Genomic DNA, 24,127 nt, shown 5'->3' with positions numbered 1-24,127 from the left:
TCTCCACACAGAGCATCCTCTAACCTTTTCCAGCTGCTCCCGTTATTGTTGAAGCCCTGGCTGTGTTTTCCTCTTCTCTTTTTTTGGACTGTTGATTTAAATGTATTTTTAGGGCTCTGCTGGGTCCAGGACTTTTTTTTTTTTATTGACTATGAGGGAAGGAGGGAGGGGGGGAGCTGGCTTTGGGAGGGGGGTTCAGGCCACTTAAGAGTTAAGGGGGAGGGGGATTGTAGCTGCAGGAAGTAGGTGGGAAAAAAAGAGTTGGTGAGGGTGGGAGCGAGTCTGGGAAAGAGAAACAAAAGGAGAGAGGGAGCGAGAGCGCTGCAAGGAAAGGTGAGAGTGGTTTTGGAGCTGCCATTTATCAACTGGCTGATCATTCATAAAAGCCTGAGTGTTTGGGGCATTTCATCACTTCTGGGGCCCGGCTGCCTCGGGCTGCAGAGCTCCAGGCTGCAGCGCGTTCATACGTCTTGCTCTGCCCGTACCCCCCCAAAAAAAAACCAAAAGCCAAAATGAATGAGATGCAAACCTTTGGCGACATAAACAAAACTGACTGTTTTGATGGAAGCTGTGTCATTTGCGCTGACAGAATATGATTTATAAAGTCATCTATCCTCTGAGAAAACACTCTGCTCCCTTTCTCGCCTGTGCTCTCCCTCTCCTCCCCTCTCCCTCCCTCTCTCTCTCTCTCTTTCTCCTGCTCCTCACCTCCCCTCTCCCTCCCTCTCTCTCTCTCTCTCTTTCTCCTGCTCCTCACCTCCCCTCTCCCTCCCTCTCTCTCTCTCTCTCTTTCTCCTGCTCCTCTTCACCCCAAGTCTCCCTCTCATCTCGAGCTCGACTGCCTCTGCCGAGGACCACTTCACAAATTACCACAAATTACACGTCGGCCCCCCCTAAAAAGTGTTTCATCTCTGTGTAGATACAGCTAGTCATTTGCAACTGCCTTTGATTTCCAAAAGAGAAACACATGATATGCATAGTGTACAAGAAAACAAACTCTCTCAAGACCTCTGAAGACTCTAAACAAGCCTCATGGTCCAGTTGTGTTTTGTATGGTATTGTGTTTTTAGGGGATCAAATGTCAGATCGGTCTATGATTACTTCCCTAGTCAGCAAAGCACTGAATGTGTCATTTCCCTTCAATAAAACAATTTAAAAGTTAGCATTCACAGTCATGACTTGCTCATTGCTTGACCTCGTTGCTGTGAAACAGTAACTCTATACACCAAGCTACCGTAGCACAGCTGAACTGAAGTTAATAGCTCTTAACATATAACATTATGTCCACACTGAACCTAGTGAACCTATTAATGTCACTGCAAACTAACCCACCTTCCATTTTTAAATTGGCGTCTCCAGAAAAGAGGCCTTGTTTGGGGAAAACTCTTAACTTCTAATTATGGCATACATTTGGCCCTGGGGTGAAACTCTATGGCTTCAACTGTAACGTTTATGGGCGGCGCAGATATGACCTTGACTTACCCTGCCTCTACCTAATGCAACCGGTCCGCTTGCCGTTTCCGAAACCCTCCCTCTAAAAATAGCCAGCAGTCATTTGCTCACATGTTGCACTTCTTGCACAAGCTCATTTATTCAGGGATGGCTAATGCCATGTTGTAAATTCTATGCAACTCACTTCACGTTGCTGCCAATTATTTTTTTTCTCTCTCTCGTCTGTGAATGTACAGATGGTTTGAATTAGAGAGGAAAATAAAATAAAACACGTTGGCTGAAGGCCTCCTGCGGTGATGGATTCATGTGAAAACCCACTTAGGTTTCTCCCAGCAGAGGCGCACCGAGCCACAGCAGGAAGCATAGAGTCAGTGTCTTCCTCTCTTTCTCTCTTTCTCTCTGGTTGATCCCAGAGTCACCGCCGAACCTGAAGAGCAGTATTTCATGTTGACATTTTGAAGTCTAGGTTCTACCGAGCATTCACTCTGTCACTCACTGTGAAACTCTCCACTTTGAGCATAAGGAAGTATTGCCAACATTTCATTGACTTAGAGTCCCCTTCAAAGTCTTGCTTTTCCCTCTTTTTTCCCCCCTCTACAATCAAGCATGATTACCTTGAAAGCATAATTCTGAGAACTCTTCATGTGAATGAGAAAATGGTGCTCTCTCAGACACTCAATGCCTGGGACAGGAGAGAGATGTGGCCAAAAATGGAGCATTATGATCGTTATTATCTCATTACGGCTCTCAGCTGTAATTGGCTCCTCCGTGCTCCTTGGCCTGTGGGGCTGGAGGAAGCTGGGAGCGGAGCGGCCAGCGTTGGGCGAGTCGGGGTGAAGACCGGTGGTCAGCTCAGCCGAGGAGGGCCCGCTGGACTCGCACAGCTGCACGAGGCTGTTGAGTTAGGCAGGCTGATGTTTCACCCTCCTGCAGCGCCAGCAAAGTCCATCTGCTAGCTATCAGGACTAATTAAGTTAAGCATGTTCTCCTCCCCCACACCCCCACGGCCTGATTTCCCACGAACACTCCGAGGCCAGACACCCAAACACCCATTCTCACGTTAGTGATGATGATGATGGTGACGATGATTATGAAAATGGCTTTGCTACTGATGATTGTGAGAGCGGCATTAATATGGGTGACCTCCAGTCATTTTTTAGAAAGAAACCGATGCTCTCGAGTTTTCATTTCACACACACCGACCGGCCCAAAGTCCAATGATTCATTACGGTGTTTAAATGTTTAATGCAGTTGGGCTGAAGGCTCTCTCTCAACAGAGACCTCTCATTAGTGGTCAGATGTGAGTTTGAGAAGCAGATGCCAGCTGACTTAAAGGGATTACTCCATTTTCGTGACCCTTTCCTCCTTCCTCCTCACCACTGCAGTTTAGCCATGTAATGCTGCAGTGTAGAGATGCCTCTTCTCTCTCGCCAGTAACACAGAACAAATGGGATGCTGTGTTTTTTTTTACTCACCTCCTCTTTTGACTCCATGTTATATGCCAGTTAACACCAGACGAGTGTCATTGAGGTGTGTTAGCCATTGTGACTATGGTCTCAGACAAGCAAATGGAACGGCAAGGTGTGAAGAGCACTAGCGAGGAGAGAGGATCTGATATATAGAGTGCCAAGTGTCATTTGAGCTGTGCCAATGGGCTGTGTCATTGCAAATCAAATGGCCAATCACATGCCCCAGTGGCTGGGGCTACAAATAGTGACTTCAGCCAAGATTTGTTTGATGAAAATAATTTGATGTCTTCAAAAAAAGAGCCATTGTCAGAAACTTGAAATATGATGTGAGCAGCCTAAAGTCTGTACTTTATCGTCGCTCGGTGTTGCGTTTTTGATGCCTCACCAGATTGTCAGATGGCGGGTGTGGGAGAGACTGAAGGCACAAATAGTCAAGAATAAAAAAAAGAAAAAGAAAAAGATACAGAGAAATTAGTTGTTCCATGTCACTCTCCATCATGTAGAATTCTCAATTAGTGCTGAGACTAGTCGTCTTAGAATTCTGGAAAGCACTTTGCACTGCTGAACACAAAAAATGGCACCCACTGATGTGGATATTTTATATTATAGCGTGTTGGGGTGAGACTGTGGGCGGCAGACTGTGGCGCAATAGAACAGAGTGTTCTGTTAGTTTGTAGTGTATCTGTTCAAGAATAATGCAGCTCATGTATCCCTTTTATGTCTGAAAATAGTGTATATTGTCCATCATCTAGCTGTGTTTTGCTGTTGAATGCCAGTGTTAGTGCCTAACGCTAGTGTATCTAGCTTATGATTCTTCCATTAGTGTGTCAGTGTGAATGATGACCTCCCCTGCTGTTGTTCAGTTGAGTTACAAATTCTCCTACGGGTCTCCTATGTATGCAGCTTTCACAATAAAAGGCTTGAAGCCAAAAAAGAAACCCACTCCTATAATATGCAGTGTTTTGATCGGCATACCAAGATGACAGCTATCAACACAGAATAAAGAGAGGAAGAAATCCACTGCCTGTGATGTTAATCAATATCTTAATGCCATCTACATAGATCATCAAAATATGGATTTCCATTTAATTACTGTAAACACCTGAGTTGGAGATGAAGATGGGCTCAAAATGGAGCAGGGAGCCACTCAGGGTTGTAAGAGAAGCCCTCGTCTGGTACTGCCGCACAGGCCACTGCAGGACGGCTTGAGTCTGTTATGGCCCTGAGCAAAACACTTAACCTCAATTGCTTTTAGAAATCTCCAGCACCAACATGCATCACATTAGACTTTAAGGGAAATAACGTTTGCTTTAAGACGGCACGCAGCCTGCGCATACTGTACTGAACACGCAATCATCCAGTTGTGTGTGTCCTCGCGTGACTTACACATGCATGTGGGGTTTCTTTGGGGCAAGGCAACTTAAACCAAACACCTACAGTACTTAAACAAAATCACTTAGGAGACTCCGCTGGGGAAAGTTAAGTTCACGGAGGGATGCAGTTCACAGGTAATAGACATCAGACGCGGGGAAGGCACCCACTATTTTTCATGAGCCAGGCACACTGTATAAAATATGCAGTTGGAAGATTTAACTCTCTCAGCGCTCTGCCTAGACACTGCATTTATGATGCAAATGTGGCGCCCCTCCGTTTCTTGTTGAACTTGTATATCAGCACTTCAGGCGATGACTCCGGCCCTCATTGCCATGCATGGCAACAGTCTTTATTGGAGCTGAATGAACGATTCTCCCATCAATGTTGCTGGACCATTGACAAGATCAATGATCCTTCTGCTGTTAACCTACGGTGAATATTTCATGACGGGGCTTCAGAGAGGCAGCGGTATACGGCTCCAGAGCTGCCTCACCTGCTCGTCATGAGAGAGAATAATTTAAATCCTCCAGGAGGAACGCAGAGGAAGAAGGAGAGGTGTATCCTTCGCATTTCTGTGTGAGTTTTTGTACAGTGTGTGGATGTATTGCCTGCTGTGCCAAATACCTTGCATCATGATTCATGTGCACACGAGGCGTTTAACGGAGTGCAAAGATATGTTGATGAATAATAGTGCATGTGGTATTCTTGTGACTTTTGGCCACACACTGTAAAATCGATATATTTTTTTCATTTCCAGAAAAATCAACCAAGGGTGATGAAACTTCTGTAACTTATTACATTGGTGCAACATATTACATTGGTGACAAAACCTTGCCATAACCATGCTATAGTAATTGTCATATCCACTTATTAGTCATCATGATAGTTGATAGCCAATGTCATGACACTGCTGTTATTATGATCATTAACTGACCACACTTTCGAATCCACATCACTGTAAGCTGTCCTAGCATCAAGTGTTGAAAGTTGCTATGATAGTTATAAATGACTCTCATGTGACACTTTTATATTACCAGAGCTCGCTCAACTCCAAAAGTCTCTCTTTGGATGCAAGTTAGAAAAACACTTTTATATCATCCACTGAGTGTTATGAGAATTTATGACAAGATATGCAAAGCTCCATAGAATGTTTATGACATAGAAATGTCGTAATTTTAATGATGGAGGTTTCACGGAAAGTGCTATTATTTTTCCAGCATGTGGCATACAGCATCATCTGTCTTTAGTTCTAGTTTCACTGTAACTGTATATTGCCGTTGTATATCTTCAATGTAATATTCATCATTTTCATTTGATTTCCTGTGATATAGTTTGGGACCTCCTCGCTGGTAAGCCTGTCTCATGTACAGCCGTACGTAACTGTTAGAGCAGCGTGTGCATCTGCACGGTGGGTCCAGTCCCCTCCTGCCACTGGCCACGGTGACTAATCCTCCGTGGAGATGTTTCCTCTCCGTGAGTGGACGCCAGTCATGGGCCGATATGGTGCCGTCAGTGATTTAGCGACAAGCTCATGCCCACTCAGGGGTCGGCGCTGGCCTGCGCTGGCTGAATTGGTCTCTGTGGGTGAGGATTCGTGCCACTCGTGACGGTGAATCAGCCTGTGTGTCGTCTGTTCTCCCCCCCCCCCCGCCCCCCCCGTCTTCCCACGCCGGGGGGGTATCATGCTCCCGAGTTATGCAGGGACACACAGCGTCAAGGCAGTCCTTCTCAAAGGCAATATGCCCCAGAAAAACTTCAGAGCCCAGCCTAATTGCTGCCAGCACCAAAGAGCAAAGTCATTTGTTTAGTAATATGGTAATTAGAGAGGAGATGGTACACACAATCACTGAATTTAATTCAAACGGGCGTTTAATTAAGGGAAACACTCAGCGTGTTGAGAGGCTGTTCTGGAGAGTGCACTGTAAAGATGTAAAGATGTAAGCTGTTGCTTACATGTTTTATGAAAGCTGTCGTATTTAACAGTGGGGAGCCATACATATTTTTTGTAGCACATCAAACTCTGTTCCATATGTGGGATCCAACTAGAGAACAGCAACCACCACACATGTCATGCATTCCCTCAATTTTATGTTGTGAGACTTCCACAATATGCAAGTGTTGATTTATCTCAAAGACATGTGAGTTCTCACATAATCTTTGTCACAGAGTGCCATCGCTATGGATGGGACTAGCATACAGTACAACACTCCTGGCTCTATGGACTAGCCATGCAGGCTTGGTAGAGGTCTGGTAGCCCATAGATGCGGATGTAAGGCTGAGTGGGGTGACTGCTCTCTGCTCCCCTATACTGTACATATGGCGTCAGGACAGGAGGATGGCGTGCGGGGAGGCCATCAGGTGTGCCCACTGTGGGAGCCATACGAGGAGCCCTGAGAGGGGCGCCATTGTGTACGGAGGACATGGCAGTGCTTTCCAAAGCAGAGGGCAGTGTGCCAGGGGATGGGGGCATCATTACACATACAGTACTATACTGTATCTGTTGTTTTTATTTATACTTGTAGCCTTGGTATTGATTTCTTGGTTTGTAAGGTTTTTGCATTTTTGGAGGGAGAATAAAGTAACACTGCAGTGCCTCAGAAGCGTAGCTTTGAAAACATAAATATAACAACCACATACTGTAATGTCTTTTTTGAGTATTTATAGTATTCATGGCTGGTTGTAACAGTGTACATTTGTTTAGGTCTGTTATGGATTAAAAGCATGTCTGTACTGCCATGTGGATGGCAGCCTTAGCATTTATATAAGTTATTATTGTAGTTTTCACATTATAATATCATTCAGCCTTGGTATTATCCGGCTGCATGATTCATTAAACATGCTGATAAGTGCTTTTAAATACATTCTAAATGTATCGTAATATTGTGCACTTACTGTTTAGTGCATTATAGACTTTGGATTTATATAACCTATTGTATGGTGAAAACAGACAACTGGGATTAATACACCCTGCTTGATGTTGACAAAGTATAGCAAAATGTCTGTTTTTGCATGGTTGGCCGTTTCTTGTGTTATTTTTCAAGTCATGAGTGACTGCATTGATTTTCATGGAAACTAATGGTTCTTTGTGCCAAATGTCCTTATTATCAGAAATTTACGAGAATCACATTGAAAATGTCAGTTCTGGAGAAATATGGCCTGTCCCATGGTTTGAAAAATGAACTCATAATGGCTGCAAACTCAATTTTCACCTTCATCTGTCTGTTGTTTTGCAAGGGAAAAAAACATTAATGTTGTTTGAGAATGGAAATACAACCTGTTATTCGGATGAAAGATGCTTTTCAAAGCAATCTGTACACAGCCTTCTTGGACTTCAAACAATTCAAAATGACGAACTCTTCAAATATATACAGTATGTGTGTGTGTGTGTGTGTGTGTGTGTGTGTAAACTTTTATATTTAAACTTATTCTTTTTTATTTAAACTTATTTTATTGACTTTTATTTATTTCATTTAACCTTTATTGTGTCTGGCCCCTTTTGAACAGATCTGTTTGAGAAGTCCTGATAAGGTGTTTTTGTTTGTGCTCTGTTCAATGCAAGCACACATACAGTACACACACACACACACAGTGGAACATATTAGATGTGCACCAAGGAAACAATGACCTGCTGCCCTGCCTCCCACTCACTCCCCTGACAACAATGCATTTATACCAGACAAATACAAGCACAAGCGCGCGCACACACACACACACACGCACACACGCACACACACACACACACACACTACATATACAAACCACACACACACACACACACTACATATACAAGCGTACACACACACACACACTATATACAATCCAAAGTAACACACACACACACGCTTGGACAAACAAAGACACACACACATACTAATCCACAAATACGTTAGCAGACTCAGTAAGTCCCCAACGTGCATACACAAATACAACTGAGTGTATCACATAGAAACACACTTGGCAAGGAGCTGCCTCATTTTGTGTTGTTTGGATTTGATTAGATACAAACGTGCACATGAAAAAAGAAAAGAAAAGATGAAGCATCAAGGGACCACCAGGAGAGAAGCAAGAGGTGGAAGGAGGACTAGGGGAGGAGGAGAGGAGAGGTGGAAGGAGGAGTAGGGGAGGAGGAGAAGAGAGGTGGAAGGAGGACTAGGGGCGGAGGAGAGGAGAGGTGGAAGGAGGACTGGGGGGGAGAGGAGAGGTGGAAGGAGGAGTAGGGGAGGAGGAGAAGAGAGGTGGAAGGAGGACTAGGGGAGGAGGAGAGGAGAGGTGGAAGGAGGACTGGGGGGAGAGAGGAGAGGTGGAAGGAGGAGTAGGGGAGGAGGAGAGGAATCTCACCACAAAGGAGTGAGTAATCTCATTGTTTTGATCTCCATATCATAATGTCCTCCGTGTTAATTACAATAGATATGATAATGACATTAATTCACGACATGATGTCATCTGATGAAGTAAGAGTAGTGTTAGTATATTGTGTCTCCACACACACACACACACACACACACACACACGTGTGTATTTCAATTTTATCACTCCTTTGGCTGCAGTGACCACAGCACCCTTCATGTCCATGAAATGACCTGCTGTGTTAGGAGTGGCCTTTGCTTGTTGCCGTAATGAAACATGCTCACCCAGAGCATCCATGAAGACAGGGGCTCAGGGCCAGTGTCCAGTGTGTGTGTGTGTGTGTGTGTGAGGGGGGGGGGGGGGGGGGTTGCATCTTCCCTCACTGGACAGCCCGTTATTTTGATGGATCTGATGGAGCGCGAGGGTTGTGCCATATAGAACCTTGTCAAATGGCCCGAGCAGGACCCCTTTCGCGCCGCGCCAGAGCTGTCTTTGGCGATGCCTGCATGACTTTGACTGTGACGCATCCCTCTGGAATGAGCCAGGCTCTGCCTGTCCCCTCAAACAGGAAGACCATGGCCACAGTATGGATTAATCACCAGCGAAAGAGATGTCTTGAAACGGATGACTAACTCCCAGAACTGACAAAGACAGAGCACCATTAACCAGAGGCAAAGACTGCATATTTGTTCCTCGTGTGCTTAAACAGTAATTTAACTGTGTAATGCACTACTTTCATTTCAGAAAGCCTTGTTTTCACCCTCTTCAATTTATTCATCTCTGCTTCTCAACAGGAGGAAAACAGCGCTGCGTCAGAGAATTGATTGGGCTAAAAATAAAGAGCGAAACGACAGTATCAAGTACAACAGGATTTATTGTTTGTAAACAGACATCATTGACAATCAATATCTATGACTATGAAAAGCAATCCCTTTGCTATTTCAAGACAGTTTGCTGCGATGCAACATTGATTATGTGTCTGATTGCGAGGTCTGTGATTTCCAGCTCTCTCTCTCTTTTCCATGGGAACCAACGGGAAGATCATTGGGCTGTAATCACTTTAGCTGCGGAGCTGCACTCAACCTTAACTCAAACCCTATTTCCCTTGACTGACTGGGTTCATATTGAAATTGTCTGTCTACTAACTTTCTTCCATTTCTCTCCTTCATTAGGAATCTCCGCCATGATATCGACATCCACCCTCTCTACTCTGTGAGAATGCAGAAGTTCATAAGGGGCGCGTGTGGGGCTGAGGTTGGAGTGGGCCGTCCTCTCTTTGTCCCCTGCCAGCCAAGGACAGTGCCCGGAGTACAGCCACCTTGGGCGGACACACCAGCCTGGGATGGGGGGGGGTGGTGGGGGGGAGTGAGGATCCAGAGCACCATCCCCAGCAGCAGCGAAGTGAACACCCTGATGGTGACTTCCGATAGAAGCGGAGTTAATGACAGTTTGGCCTGTGGATATGCTGAGTTATCTGAATGGCCCCTCTTCCAGCTACTGGGGGGGCAGGGGGGGTGTGATGGGGTTGGTGTGTGTGTGTGTGTGGGGGGGGGGGGGGGGGGGTAGTGATCTTATCTCTCTGATCGAGCCGCACCACTGGCCATGACAGCCCTGAGCCTGCTGCGCTGGCCCCACATGGGTGGACGCTGTGGGCAGGTCCACGCGCGCCCCATCCCCGGCCTGCCGCCGCGCGTCGGCCCGATCGGTCATTTTTATAGATCAGGTGCGTCCGCGCTCCATCTGGGTGGCGGACGGCGGGCTGCCTGATGAAGAGGAGAGCGAACACGAGAGCGGGAATGGCTTTCGATTTACGGGCGATTAGTGCCGGAGCAACGGACAACAACAGAATCCAATCTCGGAGAAAAACTGCAGGGGTTGCGGCCGAGGGGGGTAGTGGGGATGGGGGGGATGGGGGGGGTTGGGGGTCGGGGGGGTCGGTGTCAGCACATGGCTGGTAAACATGCCACCTCTTCCTCAGTCCTGGCCAAGCAGGCCTTGCGTGACACAGCCCATTATGTTTCCCCAGTGCACAACACTAACCAGCTGCCTTGCTGCAGCGCTACAGATGGTTTTTTCCTCTTCCTAGATCACATGCATATGAGCATATGAGTGTGGTTTACTGATGGGAGGGCCGTGGAGGCGTGCTCTGCCCCAGAGGCCGCTCAAGTCTCTGGTGTGCACCAGAGACCATCCTGCCAGGCCGGCCGCCACGCTACCTGTTTTTGCCTCGAAAGTGAACTTGCAAGCCAGTTCTGTTAATCGTTTTTCAAAAAGACAAAAAAAAAACTGAAAAAAACCAGGTTTAGTGTTGCTCGAGTGAGCAGCTGAAACTGTTCAAAGAATCTCAAAATGGCACTCCTCAGTGTTGTGAGTACTGTCCCGGTTTAAACTGGTCTATGCTGCTCCCTGTTGGCTATGGGGGTACACTACACCCTGACCGAGGGAGTCTAACCAACACTGGACATTGTTTCAAAATATACAGTAGTTGTCGGTGAACCAAACGTTCTTGGCTCTTTTTATTGCTCATTGTAAGTTATCTTTTTTGGCCACACAGGCCCAACTGATGCATGTGATGTAGTGGTGAATATTATCCTTTTAAAATATGAAAGAGACACGAAGGAATTTGCACTCTAGACTGCCCTCCCACAAAGGCAATGTCATTTGTCTCATTCTCTTTGTTCCCCGCCGTGCCTCTATTGTCTTCTTTTTTCTTTTTTGGCCAAGATAAGACATCTTGCGGAACTGTCCAGAAGATTTACAAGGCTGAAGTTTGGAGTCAGTATCTCTCGCTGGGCCTTTTATGGCATGTGATTAAACCAGTCACTGAGTGACTCTTAGCTAGCACTCCATAACCTACACAGCCGAGGCACAAGACGTATGGACCAGCAAGGCTTTGAAAGACTGCAGCCATCTCTCTCTAGCAGCCATCTTATCAGCGTAGCCTGTGATTCATTTGCCTTCGTGGAGCACAAAGAATCCCGGGGACGCTCTGAACACAGACTCGCTGGTCTGACTCGGGCGATTCTTCCTCATACGAGGCGCAAGACGTCCCTCTTCTTTTTGTTGACAAGAGCCGCAGTAGTTAAAGATTAAACATGCTGATTTATGGCCGCCCCCGAGCAGTCGGAGTTCTCCTAAAGGATTATTGTTTTTGCCGGCTTTTGTCCGAGGTGCCCCCGTTCACCTTAAACTTTTGGCCTCCATTAGCGAGATATGGCGTAAACTCTCCTAAAACCCTCTCTCCCTCTCGCACGTCACAGTGAATGAAGTGAGAGGTAAAGCAGGAGCATGGATCCTCGGCAACATATGGCAAGATCATTTCCTCTCGTGCGGAGAGACGGTGGAGCCTGTGGCTAAGTGGCCTGCCTCTCTAAGCAGCCTAATGTGCCTCAGCATGTGTGTGTATGTGTGTGTGTTTGAGGTTGAGAGAGAGAAAAAGAGGGAGAGAGAGAGAGAGAGTGTGCATGTGAGAGCACGCATATGAGAGTGTGGCTGTATGTGTGTGTATGTGTGTGTGTCTGTGTGAGAGAGAGAGAAAGAGAGAGAGTGTGTGTGTGTGTGTCTGTGTGAGAAAGAGAGAGAGTGAGAGTGTGTGTACGTGTGTGTGTGTGTGCATGTGTCTTTGTAGCATGCCAGCATAAAGTCCTCCACAGTCACTAAAGAGGCACACACACACACACACACACACACACACACACACGCGCGGCTCCACACACGGCTAGCATGTGAGTGTGAGGCTGGCGAGGCCAGCGGGGGGGTCTGTGCCCGGCGGGGGGGGGGGGGGGGGGGGGGAGCTGTGATTCACCAGGAGGGCGCGCGCATGTGTGAGGTGAGGTCGCCCAGTGCAGCAGGACGGTGGCCCGCGGCCCAGCCCGGGTCACACAGGGCTACTGGCAGACGAACCGGGCGGGAGGTCGAGGACAACACTGTGCCCGCGAATCAAAAGAGATTGGTCTGGCAAGAAGCATGGCGACCCAAAGCCAAACCGTCCCCACACAAGACCCCTCCTATGTGTGCGCATTAGAGGAGATTTGGGATTCTCTTGCACCTGCTAAAATATCAACACCAGTGATGTAGCTTAAGTGGGTTTTGCATCTCATAAAACTGTTAAAGCTGTGATCTCATATTGGCTCTTGTTTGTCCGGCTGATTTGAACAGTTCAATACTGGAGGTACAGTGCCATCTGCTGTTCCCTTTTTGACACTACACAAATACAACCAGGAAGAGATGGGAGAGGGTTGAGCTCCCTAATTACTATGGCCAGAATTATAGCTTGCAAATCCTGTAACTGAGTGCACAATTGTCACATTATTGAACATTATGCAAAGGGGTATCAGCCGCTCAAATGAATATACTAATGCTAAGGGCTAGCACATAGGAAAGTGATCTCCAATAAAAGTCTCTACTGTATATCTGTTTCTACGCCTGGCTTTGACAAGCAAAAGAGCCAGTTCAGGGCTGTGATGATGGAATGTGTGTTTGGTGTTCTGTGAGCTCTGCACCAGGCGTGACATGGGGGTCTGAGTCACCGCTCTCCTCTCAGTGGTGGCGTTTTGAGACCCGTGTCCTCTCAGTCCCAGGGCTCCACCTGGGTGCAGAGACACAAAGCTGCCTTTAATGGCCCATCTGCACACAGCACACAGCACACAGCAGGGAGCAGGAAGACAGAAGTCAGCCGGCGCCATAAATCTGATTCATTCTGACACAGTAACCATATTTTTGGAGTAATAAAGTGCAGATTAAAGAGGTTGAGCTGAATAGATGTGGTTTATTATGGTGAACCGCACTACCAGAAACATTGCTCACTAAAACAGGAGAAGAAATTCTAAAGGACTATTCTGTCTTTTCTACACTCAACCTCACATTACATTGATGATAAATAGTTGACCAATAATGATGATGCAGAACTAAGTCAGATTAGTAAATCGGTAACTGGATAAGCATGAAACGATGTGCAAAGCATTTCAAAGTCATATGAATATCCACCTTTTTTTTGGCACGCTTGCCAGAAAGCGACTGTCCACCGAATGCCAGACCACATTATCAGACAGAGTGCTTTTGAATTCCACATCCAAGCTCCCCCGCTCTGCCAAGCTTTCCCTGAGATGCCAGGGTCTATGACTTAGCAGTTTTATCACCAGCGCAGACGTCTCCGCTGCCATTGCGGCTGCCCTCTCCCCAGTGGCTCTGTCACAGATAAGAGTGTGGGGACGGGGGAGGGAGCTGATAAGTCCAGCCCCGGCTCAGCAGCACCCTTCACTCATGTGCCAGCGAGCAGCAGTCGTCCCCGCGCTGGAGCAGCTCTCAGTCTGCCCATTAGTGCTGGTGCAGGGGCAGCACAGAGCCCCGTGCTACATCTAGGTCACTGCTAGTGCTTTAAGGGAGCCATAGCTGCATGCCATCCTATCTGACCCCACACACACACTCTCACACTCTCACTCACACACACACACACACACACACACACACATACTCTCACACATACACACATGCACACACACACACACACATACACACATGCACACACACACACACACATATACATACACATGCCCACACGCTCACACACACACACATTCTCACATGCACACACACACGCACACACATGCACACACACACACACACACACACATATATACATACACACACCCACACGCTCATACACACACACGCACATACTCACACACACGCACACACACTCACACAGACACACACATACACAGACACAGATACCCTGAGGGGCCACACAAAATGTCTTTGCCCACAGGATTAAGTTTAACTTGAACTGTCACTGCAACCAGTACGATGGCACAGGCGAGAGTAGAGAAGCCCTAACCCAGTGTTATGGATAATGAGATTTGCACAAAAGGATCAGCTGGAGGTGCTTTGTGTTAGATGAGGCCAGTGATAGCATGTTGCACGCACTTGTGCCTCTGTGGCAGCAGGTTCCAGACCGTCATTGTTTTCAGACAAAAAAAAGAAGAAGAAAAACTGAAAAGGCGGCACAGGAAGCAGACGCCTCACAGATAAGATGTTATGATCAAGAGCGGGCTGTGCACCGTCTTTAAATTCTCCTCAGCGCTCAGACCTCAGCGCTGCTATCGTGAGTCAGACGTGGCAGTGATTCAGGGACGAGAGAACTCCGAGTGTCCTTACAAGCAAATGCTCTGACATCAGCGCAAGATCTGCTAATGCAACATTTACAGCGCAGGATCTGGAGCTAATTTGTAGCCCTGAATGATTCAGCTCTTCAACTATGCTAGCTGCGTTTTGACATATTACGCCGTCTCACTTCAACCCCACTGTGGAGATGTTGTTGTCTGTGTTACCCTGCCAAGTGGATAATGGTTTCAAGGTCATAGAACGCCTGGGGTCAGGCAAGGCCGCTTGGCAGCGCTGATGCTGTGGGGAAAATCCACGTCAAAACCGGCGACGTTCTTTCCAGGCTAGCGAGGTCACCACATATGTTGTTTTCAGAGCTGACTGATCTCTTGTTGTCAGTCTCACTGTCCCTCTTACGCTCTCACTAATATCTTATTTTTGTTTTTGCATTTTGTAAACAAACAGCAGAAGCAAGGTTCACTACTAACTGTGCTTACGTTGGCAATGTCTGGACCTCGTGAGCAATGCATTTACAACTTCAGTCATCCACAGAGTCATATGTTGAAGGACACACGTGACTCCTCGGGGCAGAGCCGGACTTTGAGCTGAGCTGTCCAGTGACGTGGATTAATCCACTCTGCCACAGGCCCCAGGGGAAGCGTCCCACGCAGGGGGGGGGGGGCAGAGGCATTCCCCCCTCCCGCCCACATGATCAGCGGTGAGAAACCACCCTCCGCACGCCCAATGGGGCGTCAGATGACTGACCACTACGCTTCACCATGGCAACCTAGTGACCCGCTGAAGATAGGCAAGGATTAGGCGAAGATCGGTGAAGATTCTGTTGCCACATGGCATCAGGCCAAGCCCTTGATCTCCCCACTTAGGTGCTACCTAAAGAATGTGCGCTCTCTCCCTCTCCCTCTCTCTTCTCTCTCCCTCTCTCTCTCTCTCTCCTCTCCCTCTCATACCATCTGTTCATATCCATGGAGATTCACTACACAGGAGCTGGATTTAGCCCCACAAACAGACTGGATAGAAGCTGGGGGATTATCCTGCCAACACGTCTATCTCTCAATGGAAAGGAACCTTTAACTCAAAGACAACAAATACATCCTGATCTAGCCAAACAAAGGGATGAATAATGAATAATAATTCCCACTACTGTTGACATTCAAGTTCTTAACATAATTTAATTGGAAAGTGGTGAAATCTTAAGGTTGAAGAGTTTAAACTCCTCCTTCCTGATGTACTGTATGTGTGTGTGTGTGTGCATGTATGTAATATGTATGCATGTCTCTACATTTATATGCCTCTTGTCATCCTGCTAGAGACCTTATGAATTGAATATGAATTCAAGGTGCTCTTAAAACAAAATATAGGGCTAATAATTTAAGACAATACAGACACACAATCACTCAACCCCAATTATTCTGTCCTCCCATAGCCCCATAGTAGGGTGAGGGACCCACACAAAACATGCCCTCCCATAACACACATAGTAGTACACATACAATTCAATACATTCATGCTGTCAGGGTGTTGCCGTGACGAGGAGCGTGGAGATGAGGAGCGTGGAGATGAGGAGCAGGGAGGTGACAGTGCATTTATCTCTCCCTCTCTGCGTCTCCTTGCGAGTGGAAAAAAAGTAGGAGCTTAATGGCCTGCAATATTCCTCTTCCCTTTCAAGTCTACCCTCCAGCTGAATATGGAAACAATACAGAAAGAAAGGTTACTCTCATCTGTCAAATTAATTTAATTGGCAGGATGTCCTGTTGCTAATCAAATCTGATCTCTGAAAGTACCCTAACGGCGTAACATGCAGTGGTGGACTGGTGGTGGTGCGATGGTCTTATAGTCGTGTGCTGTAAATCCTTGAAATGAAAAACCATCCAAAAAGCAGTTAAGTTGCCACAAAAGCTTGAGATGAATGACCGCCATAAAATAAACATCTCGTAAGCATGAGACAAATAGTTGTGTCCAAGAGGCATGATCGCCGCACATAAAAACGAGAGTTCAAATGACTGAAACCTTCTCATTCTCTGCCAGACAGAAAGCAGTGGACTGATTTACTTGCTGCAGCACAATAAGCAGGACTCACCGTGTCTCAGTGTAAACAGGAGACGGAGCGAGCATGAGCCTCCTGTGAAATGGAGGTCATCAATCTTGCAGATGAAGCACAGACTAACTGGACCAGGACACCGTGAGCAGAATCTGGCATGGGTACGTACTGGAGAGCTGGAATGAAAACAACAGTGATGGATAAGGTTCTAATCACAGTACGTCTGACCTGAGAGGCCAATAGCTTAGTGGTGAATGCATGTGTGAACTTAAACACGTGATAAATTAACTTAAAGAACCATGAAAAGCACAATCATATGTTACATCCCATTTTTGTGTTTTGGACTATATTTAACATGTACATGTATTCCATTGTCTGCTCTTTGTTACAATAGTTTACATCTATGGCAAAATACTAAAGGCGCCCTCCATACTGTATGTGTAAGGTATATATTTTCACAAGGGTTTAGGCATCCCTCTATTCTCTGATGATTTAGTCTTGTGATAATGTTAACCTCACCTGATCTTTGACTGTGTCCGTTTTGTTATTCACCTGCGTTTGCAGCCTCTGTGAAGGTGCACATTAGCATATCGTGCTACCCCTGCACATCCCAGACACTGACTTAGAATTACAAATATGCTGTTGAGAAGCCATTTGAATTTCCAAGGAACTGCATTGAGACTAGTGTGAAATATAGTTGCAGAAACATACAGTAGAAGTGCACACATGATTTTGCTGTTAGTCCACAAACACAAACAGATGTGCAATACTGGAGTAACTTGATTAAGGCATGATTGGTCTCATTTGGTCTCTCTCTCTCTCTCTCTCTCTCTCACAGACACACAGACACACAGACACAGACACACACACACACACACACACACACACACACACACACACACACACACACACACACACACACACACACACACACACACACAACAACAAGCCTATCAAGCTGACTGAGGCCACACACACAGAGGCAACCACACAAATAAACAATAGATAAATAATGAACATTGTAATATGTTTCTACTCCTGCATGGCATATATCTTTACATATTCTTCATACATTATTCGTACTGCATATCCATATATTCTGCTCTTATAAGGTTGCTGCTAATACAATGCACATATTTATAGCTAATTTATTTTATTACTGTAAACCATTCCACCTTCTTAACTGTATAGGCTACTACTGTTTACACAATATACTGTATATTGGAACACCTGCCTATACTGTGAAAAGTTGGAACATTGTGTAAAATGCGAATAAAAACAGAATGCAATAATCTGCAAATCTCATTAACTCATATTTAGTTGCCAAAATCACAAATGTTCACAAATCACAAAAAAGGTTCTATCCAAGTATCCAACCTATCCAACTTGTTTTAGTGCTCAGTTCGAACCCCAACATCTGGATGCAGAGGTGCATTAGTGCCTATGGCATGTGCATCTTGCACATCTGGCATCTGAGTTCTACTGTAAGCTCTGAGACTCAATACAATACAATGAAGGCCTTTGCAAACCAAACAAGGTACACCCCAGATGATCAGCGAATTATACCTTATATTTCAATAATTCCATACAGTTACTGTATGAAAAGTCACTGCTCAGGGAGGCACATAGAATCTAGATAGATTCCATATACTGAATCAGGAAATAGCGTTCAAAATGGCAAACTGCAGGTTAAAGAAATATATTTTAAAAATGAATTCATCCCTACTATCTGCAAGATGCTAAACAGCAACAAATGACTGTATAAGTATTAGCATTTATTCAATCTACTTATTGGGCTTAGGCTACTGTAGGCCTGATTGTTGGTGGTGTTGTGCACATTCTGTTTATGATTGTCTTTGTTGATGAAGCATGTTTGTATACTTCCATGTATATTTTACATGGTACAGTATGTTGCAAGTTTGCGACGCTGTGAAGGGTGCCCACGATGAATCCGTATTCTGCACATATTTAAACATTCATACATAAACATTCCCTGTCCCCAACTTTTTTTGAAGCATGTTTCTGGAATTCAAAATGATCAAAATTCAATTAAAAAATTAAATACTTATTCTCCCCACGAGAATATATATATATATATATATATATATATATATATATATATATATATATATATATATATGATATAGGCTATAGATGCCTATATACAGTGGGGAGAACATGTATTTGATACCATGCTAAAGTTGCCTAAAAACAGGAATATAAAATCATAATTTGACAATAGATCTTAATGCCTTAATTAAAATAATGAGTACAAATCAAACCGCTAAGGACACAAATTTTCTTTGTGATTGAAGAATGTATAAATAATGTGTAAATAAATAAATGTTCTTCCTTAAATGCTAAGGGGGAGTATTTGACCCCTATGTTAAATTCCCATAGGAGCAGGAGGATTTTAAATAGCCCCACATCATCACATACTGTACCCTTCACCATAGCTAGAGATTGGCATGGTGTTTTTCAAATACATGTTCTCCCCACTGTGTGTGTGTGTGTGTGTGTGTGTGTGTGTGTGTGTGTGTGTGTGTGTGTGTGTGTCTGTGTGTGTGTGTGTGTGTGTGTGTGTGTGTGTGTGTGTGTGTGTGTGTGTGTATATAGGCTGGTTTATAGTTAACATGTAGTTTTCTCTTATGACATGTCAAGTTGAAGAATAAAGCAAGGGATTTGAGACCATTCCTATAACCAGAATTTCTCCAGATTGTCTGTATTTCTACAGTAGGTCCTGTGTGTACATTCTCCTCTTTTGCTCACCCCGGGAGTCTATGGATTTCAGGTCAGGAGACAGAGATAACCACAACAGAAGCTTGATTTTATGTTCAGTTAGCTATTTTGTGCTGATCTGTTTTGGTTCATTGACCTGTTGGATGATCCGATCATGACCCACTTTCAGTGTCTTGGCAGACACACAGACCCTGATTTAATATAACCAGGTATTTCATGAGATCATGCACAATGCATCCCAATGAGGTTCCCAGGCCTTTGGAATGAAAACAGCCTTGCAACTTTATAGATCCTCCACCATACTTGCATGGCGTTTTTTATAGTCGTCCTTCTACAGTATGTGCACCAAACCCACCATGAGTGTCGCCAAAAAAAGCTACATTTTCACTCCATCTGCCAGAAATGGACATTAATGGGATCCTCTCCAGATGGACCTGTGTTACGACATTTCAAAGGGTATTTATCTATAGTTGCAGACTTGACTTGGAAGCTCTACAGTACATTTTCACAGACACAAAAAATCTCTCTCACACACACACACACACACACACACACACACACACACACACACACACACACACATGCCCAGAGACATGCACCTACTCACACACTCTCTCCCCCTTTCTTCCTCTCTTTACAGACTAAAGACTTAGTGTTAAGTTAAAGGAGTAAGGGTGGAGAGGACTTGGGAAGGGTGACTTGCAGTTTACAAGAAGTTACAGGAGGGCATTGAGAGAACATGGGAACTGTGCTTTATTTTCTTTGCGTAGGTGGAAAGACCAGCGGTCCTACCTTGCACGCTATGCATTAATCCTTTATAATCTATCATGTTTACTCTTCATATGACTTCACTATACCTGCCTGAACTGCAAAAGTCCGTAATTACCAGTGTGCACAAAGTAAACATTATCTGTTTTGTTTTTGGTTGGCAGAAATGTCATTCTCACGGAATGATTTAGTTGGCTCAAAAACTAAAGGTAGGGTAAGCCATGCCAGAAGATGTTGCGTTTGTTTAGCTTGTCTAAAGCAACTTATCATATTTGAACCACAACCCTCCCAACCAGGGCTGTGTAAGTCTATACTGTTTTTTTTACAGGGTAGAATGGAGATCAAGCGATTTTTGAGGACATATTTAATAAATGTTACAAATACTATTGGAAAAAAGTGCTATAAATCGCTTTGAATCACTTACTATGGCTTGTATTTATGAGGTGATACAAATGAGCATTTTCTTCTGAAGTATTTTTAGTCAGATTTAAATTAATTGGTGATGACAGCTCATCCCTGGATACCTTCTGCTGTAAAAAAAACTGTGCCACAATGGTGACATGCTCAGGAGCTTTTGGCCAACATATCACATCTGTCCACTGTCTGTCAAGAGTGACATCAGCTGCAGGGGATTCCCTTTAGATTCTCTCTCTCTCTCCCTCTCTCTCTCTCTCTCGCTTGTCTTTCAAAACAAGTTTAAGACAACACAAACAAATGTCACAAAATACCTTGACCTGAAAAAAACAAACTAAAATAACATACTGTATAAAAGCACTGATCTGAGAGGATGTTGAGAGTTACCCTCCTTGTTTTTCAGAGAGCGGCTAATGCACAAGGGTCTGATTAACATGAAGCTAGCAGCGATCCATGAAATGAGAAAATCGATAACGCAATCAATTTTCCTCTTGCAAGATCAGAGCACTGCTTCACAATGGCTCTAGCATGTCCATAAACCTTTATCTGTATAGAATTACGCTATTCTATGAAACAGTTTCCCCCCCTGCAATACAGAGCTGTATGTCTCTTCCTCCACAAGTTCAGTATCTCATAAATAATAAGGGCATTTCGCTTTTTAAATGCCCCCATCACCAGTGACTCATTTAGGCTAATTCAGTGCCAAAATGAAAATGAAAGTGGCGTGAAAAATTGCAGTCCTGTAGGCTATAAATCAGAAGTCCATGCAGACACTACAGCTGCTCTTTCATGACAATAAAGCAAAGATAATCCATTCAGAGATGACTCAGCCGGTATGATGTCTTAGTCATGAATTGGGGGTAAATGCCACGTTTGGCTTGGGCTAATGTAGTAATGTAATGTAATGTAATGCTTTAATTAAGAACAGCTCCATGCCAATGGGTGTGTGCATATAAGAAATATGCATTCCTCATTGGCTCCAACATTGCATGGCTTGAAGGAAGAGAGAGCCTGTGGATTAAATGCTCTTCTTCCATTTTCAAGCCTTAGCCTACCATTATGTCACCCACCTGTACAGTAAGTTTTTAATAGAGACACTATTGTTCCCTTAATGTCATAGTAGTATAGCCTAGCCTTCTAGTAGTCATCACTATGTCATCACTGTCATTGGTTTGATTCAATTCCTTATCATTTCCTCACCTGATTTGGGTGATTAAGTCTACTGATAAAAATGATGATGTTATTGTTATTTTGGTGTCTTGTATTTCAGTTAGGCAAGACAGTCATAAAAATAAACAGACATAAAAAATACCTAAATTACATCTCAAACTGTGTGTGAGAGAGAGTGGTCAATCACCAAAACAAGCCTTTAGGCTTAATAGCCTAATTCATTCCCGCCACCCATGTAGTAGGCCTAACCTATAAAAACATTCACAATGTCTGGAACATGTAATATATTTCCAGCAGAATGCACCAAAATTATTTGTAAGGGGGGTGGGGATTCCCTATGCGTCTGGTTAAATATAACTGCTGAGGAATATGGCTACAGCTATCCTCAACGATTCAATTGGCATGTGCATTGAGAGTAGAAATTAATCGTCGCATATGTGTAAAAGGTTTTTCACATTTCTCACGCACAATAAAACAAGGTTATTCTAGCCGAAAACCCTCTGCATTTCGATGATCACGGCAGGCGTGTGTACTCGTCACTGTTCTGCGCGCTCCACAAACACAGATGGGTGTCATGCGCATAGATTTAGAAAGTCTAGATATGGTGCGATCTAAATTGACGGGTATTTTTTTCCTTTTCCCCTTTTTAGAAAGCCAGCTATTAACACTTGGATTTAAATGTACGTTTTGATGGCCAGAACTGTGAAGAAAATATCTGATATCTTTAAGGCTCCTGCGCATGTTACCGTTGCGCTATCTATTATGCGCAGCTCTATGGTCTTGCAGTCGTGCCTAGGAAGTTCATGAACGCGCCCGCTAGCGCCGCTGCAGAGAGATCCTGTCATTCACCAAATGATATAATCCGGGCGTCAGTGTTGACACCGAGTAGGAAGGGATATTTAAAAGCTTTATGTGGCAGACTGCATCCTGTGCAGTTGAACGGGACGACATTTCGTTCATGCCCGTGACAGGAAAAGAAAGGACATAGTTGACTGTTACAGGGGATAGCCAGAACAGACCGCCAGGCCGGAGACAGACGGATGGGATTCCCAGTTGCTAGCTAGATGGAGAAACCGAGAGGGTGGAAGAGTGTTCGTGTTGTAAATAATTAAATATCCTTATACTGGCGAAGAAGGTAAAATGCATCTACACCAGGTGCTAACCGGAGCTGTTAATCCCGGGGACAGTTGTTATTCGGTCGGAAGCGTCAATGACATCCCTTTCACGGTAGGTATTTTATGTTGATGTTCACCTGACATGGTTGGCTACTAAGCTAGCGAGCTAGCTATCTGCACAAATAGAGATAGATAGCCATCCTAGCTTGGTTATTCCATAAACGTCAAACGTAGTAACGGTGGATATGATAGCACTGTGGTTAGATGTTTATGATAACGCCAATGGATCATCGTGGTATTGTTAACGTTAATTGCCGGTGGCATAATTATGTTAATCGTCATTCATTCATTCGTTCATTCAGGGTGACAGCTGAACGGTAGTGGATGTAACGGTAACGTTAGGATGGCTGGCTAGCCATTTGGCGATAGTGGATGCTCAAGGTTACTGAGCATTTTTGGTTAGCTAAATATTTGCTTGCAAATTTATGTAGTGAAGTTGTTAAAAATGATACACTGAAAGCAAGATGACCTTAAATATGACTCAAGATCTAGAGAATTGTCTGATCTTACAGCCTTACCAGGTCCTTCCACATAGCATAGCTCCCAACATGAAGATGCTAGCTAACAATCGAACATCCATCCCCGAGACAAATTCTTTCGAATAGCATCGACTGCAACAAACATACAGAGTTCGTCTGTAGCAAGGGCTCGAACTGGCAAACTGGCATTTGACGTCTGTGCGTTTTATGGTTAATTTTAAGTGGCTGTCATGACAGGCATCAGCTGTGCACAGTGACGTAGAGGTCTGTGTAGTGTGATGTATGCAGGTACAAATTCTTCTTTCATGTGGGAGGTACGGTAGATCAATAGCATTGATTTGGGCCTCAGTGGTCTTCGCAAAAGGTAGTGGACAAGCTATAATGACCTCTGGCACTGCTTTGTTTTCCAGTGTTGGTAAATAGCACGGATAAGTTGACTATCACATCGTCCCTATTCAACGTATTTTGGTTGCCTGTCACGACTAACGAAATGTCTGTTTGACAGTTCCTCCTATTTGAGTACCAAAAGAAGAGCAATCAATTGTGTTTACAATGATTTTGCAAAGAAGCGAAATGAGT

At 44.7% G+C, this 24,127-nt stretch overlaps 1 protein-coding gene and 1 long non-coding RNA gene across 5 annotated transcripts in view; one reads left to right on the top strand and one right to left on the bottom strand.

The window, feature by feature from the left end:
- Positions 1-15,953: 15,953 nt before the first annotated feature.
- On the bottom strand, positions 15,954-23,723 carry LOC134095203 (uncharacterized). The gene is made up of 4 exons (XR_009940552.1): positions 23,588-23,723; positions 16,843-16,979; positions 16,547-16,615; positions 15,954-16,443 (listed from the first exon to the last, which is right to left on the bottom strand). It is a non-coding gene; the product is annotated as an uncharacterized LOC134095203 (long non-coding RNA).
- Positions 22,820-24,127, top strand: part of dmxl2 (Dmx-like 2) — a 58,861-nt gene continuing 57,553 nt past the window's right edge. For all 4 annotated transcript variants that reach the window (XM_062548626.1, XM_062548623.1, XM_062548625.1 and 1 more), the window contains exon 1: positions 22,820-23,121. In XM_062548626.1, coding sequence (XP_062404610.1) covers positions 23,035-23,121 — 87 coding nt within the window. In that variant the 5' untranslated portion in view covers positions 22,820-23,034. The remainder of the gene's footprint in view (positions 23,122-24,127) is intronic.

The sequence above is a fragment of the Sardina pilchardus genome, chromosome 11 (assembly GCF_963854185.1).
Source record: "Sardina pilchardus chromosome 11, fSarPil1.1, whole genome shotgun sequence".
Taxonomy (NCBI): domain Eukaryota; kingdom Metazoa; phylum Chordata; class Actinopteri; order Clupeiformes; family Clupeidae; genus Sardina; species Sardina pilchardus.
The sequence above is the reverse complement of the archived record's forward strand: the minus strand, read 5'-3'. Positions and strand labels throughout refer to the sequence as shown.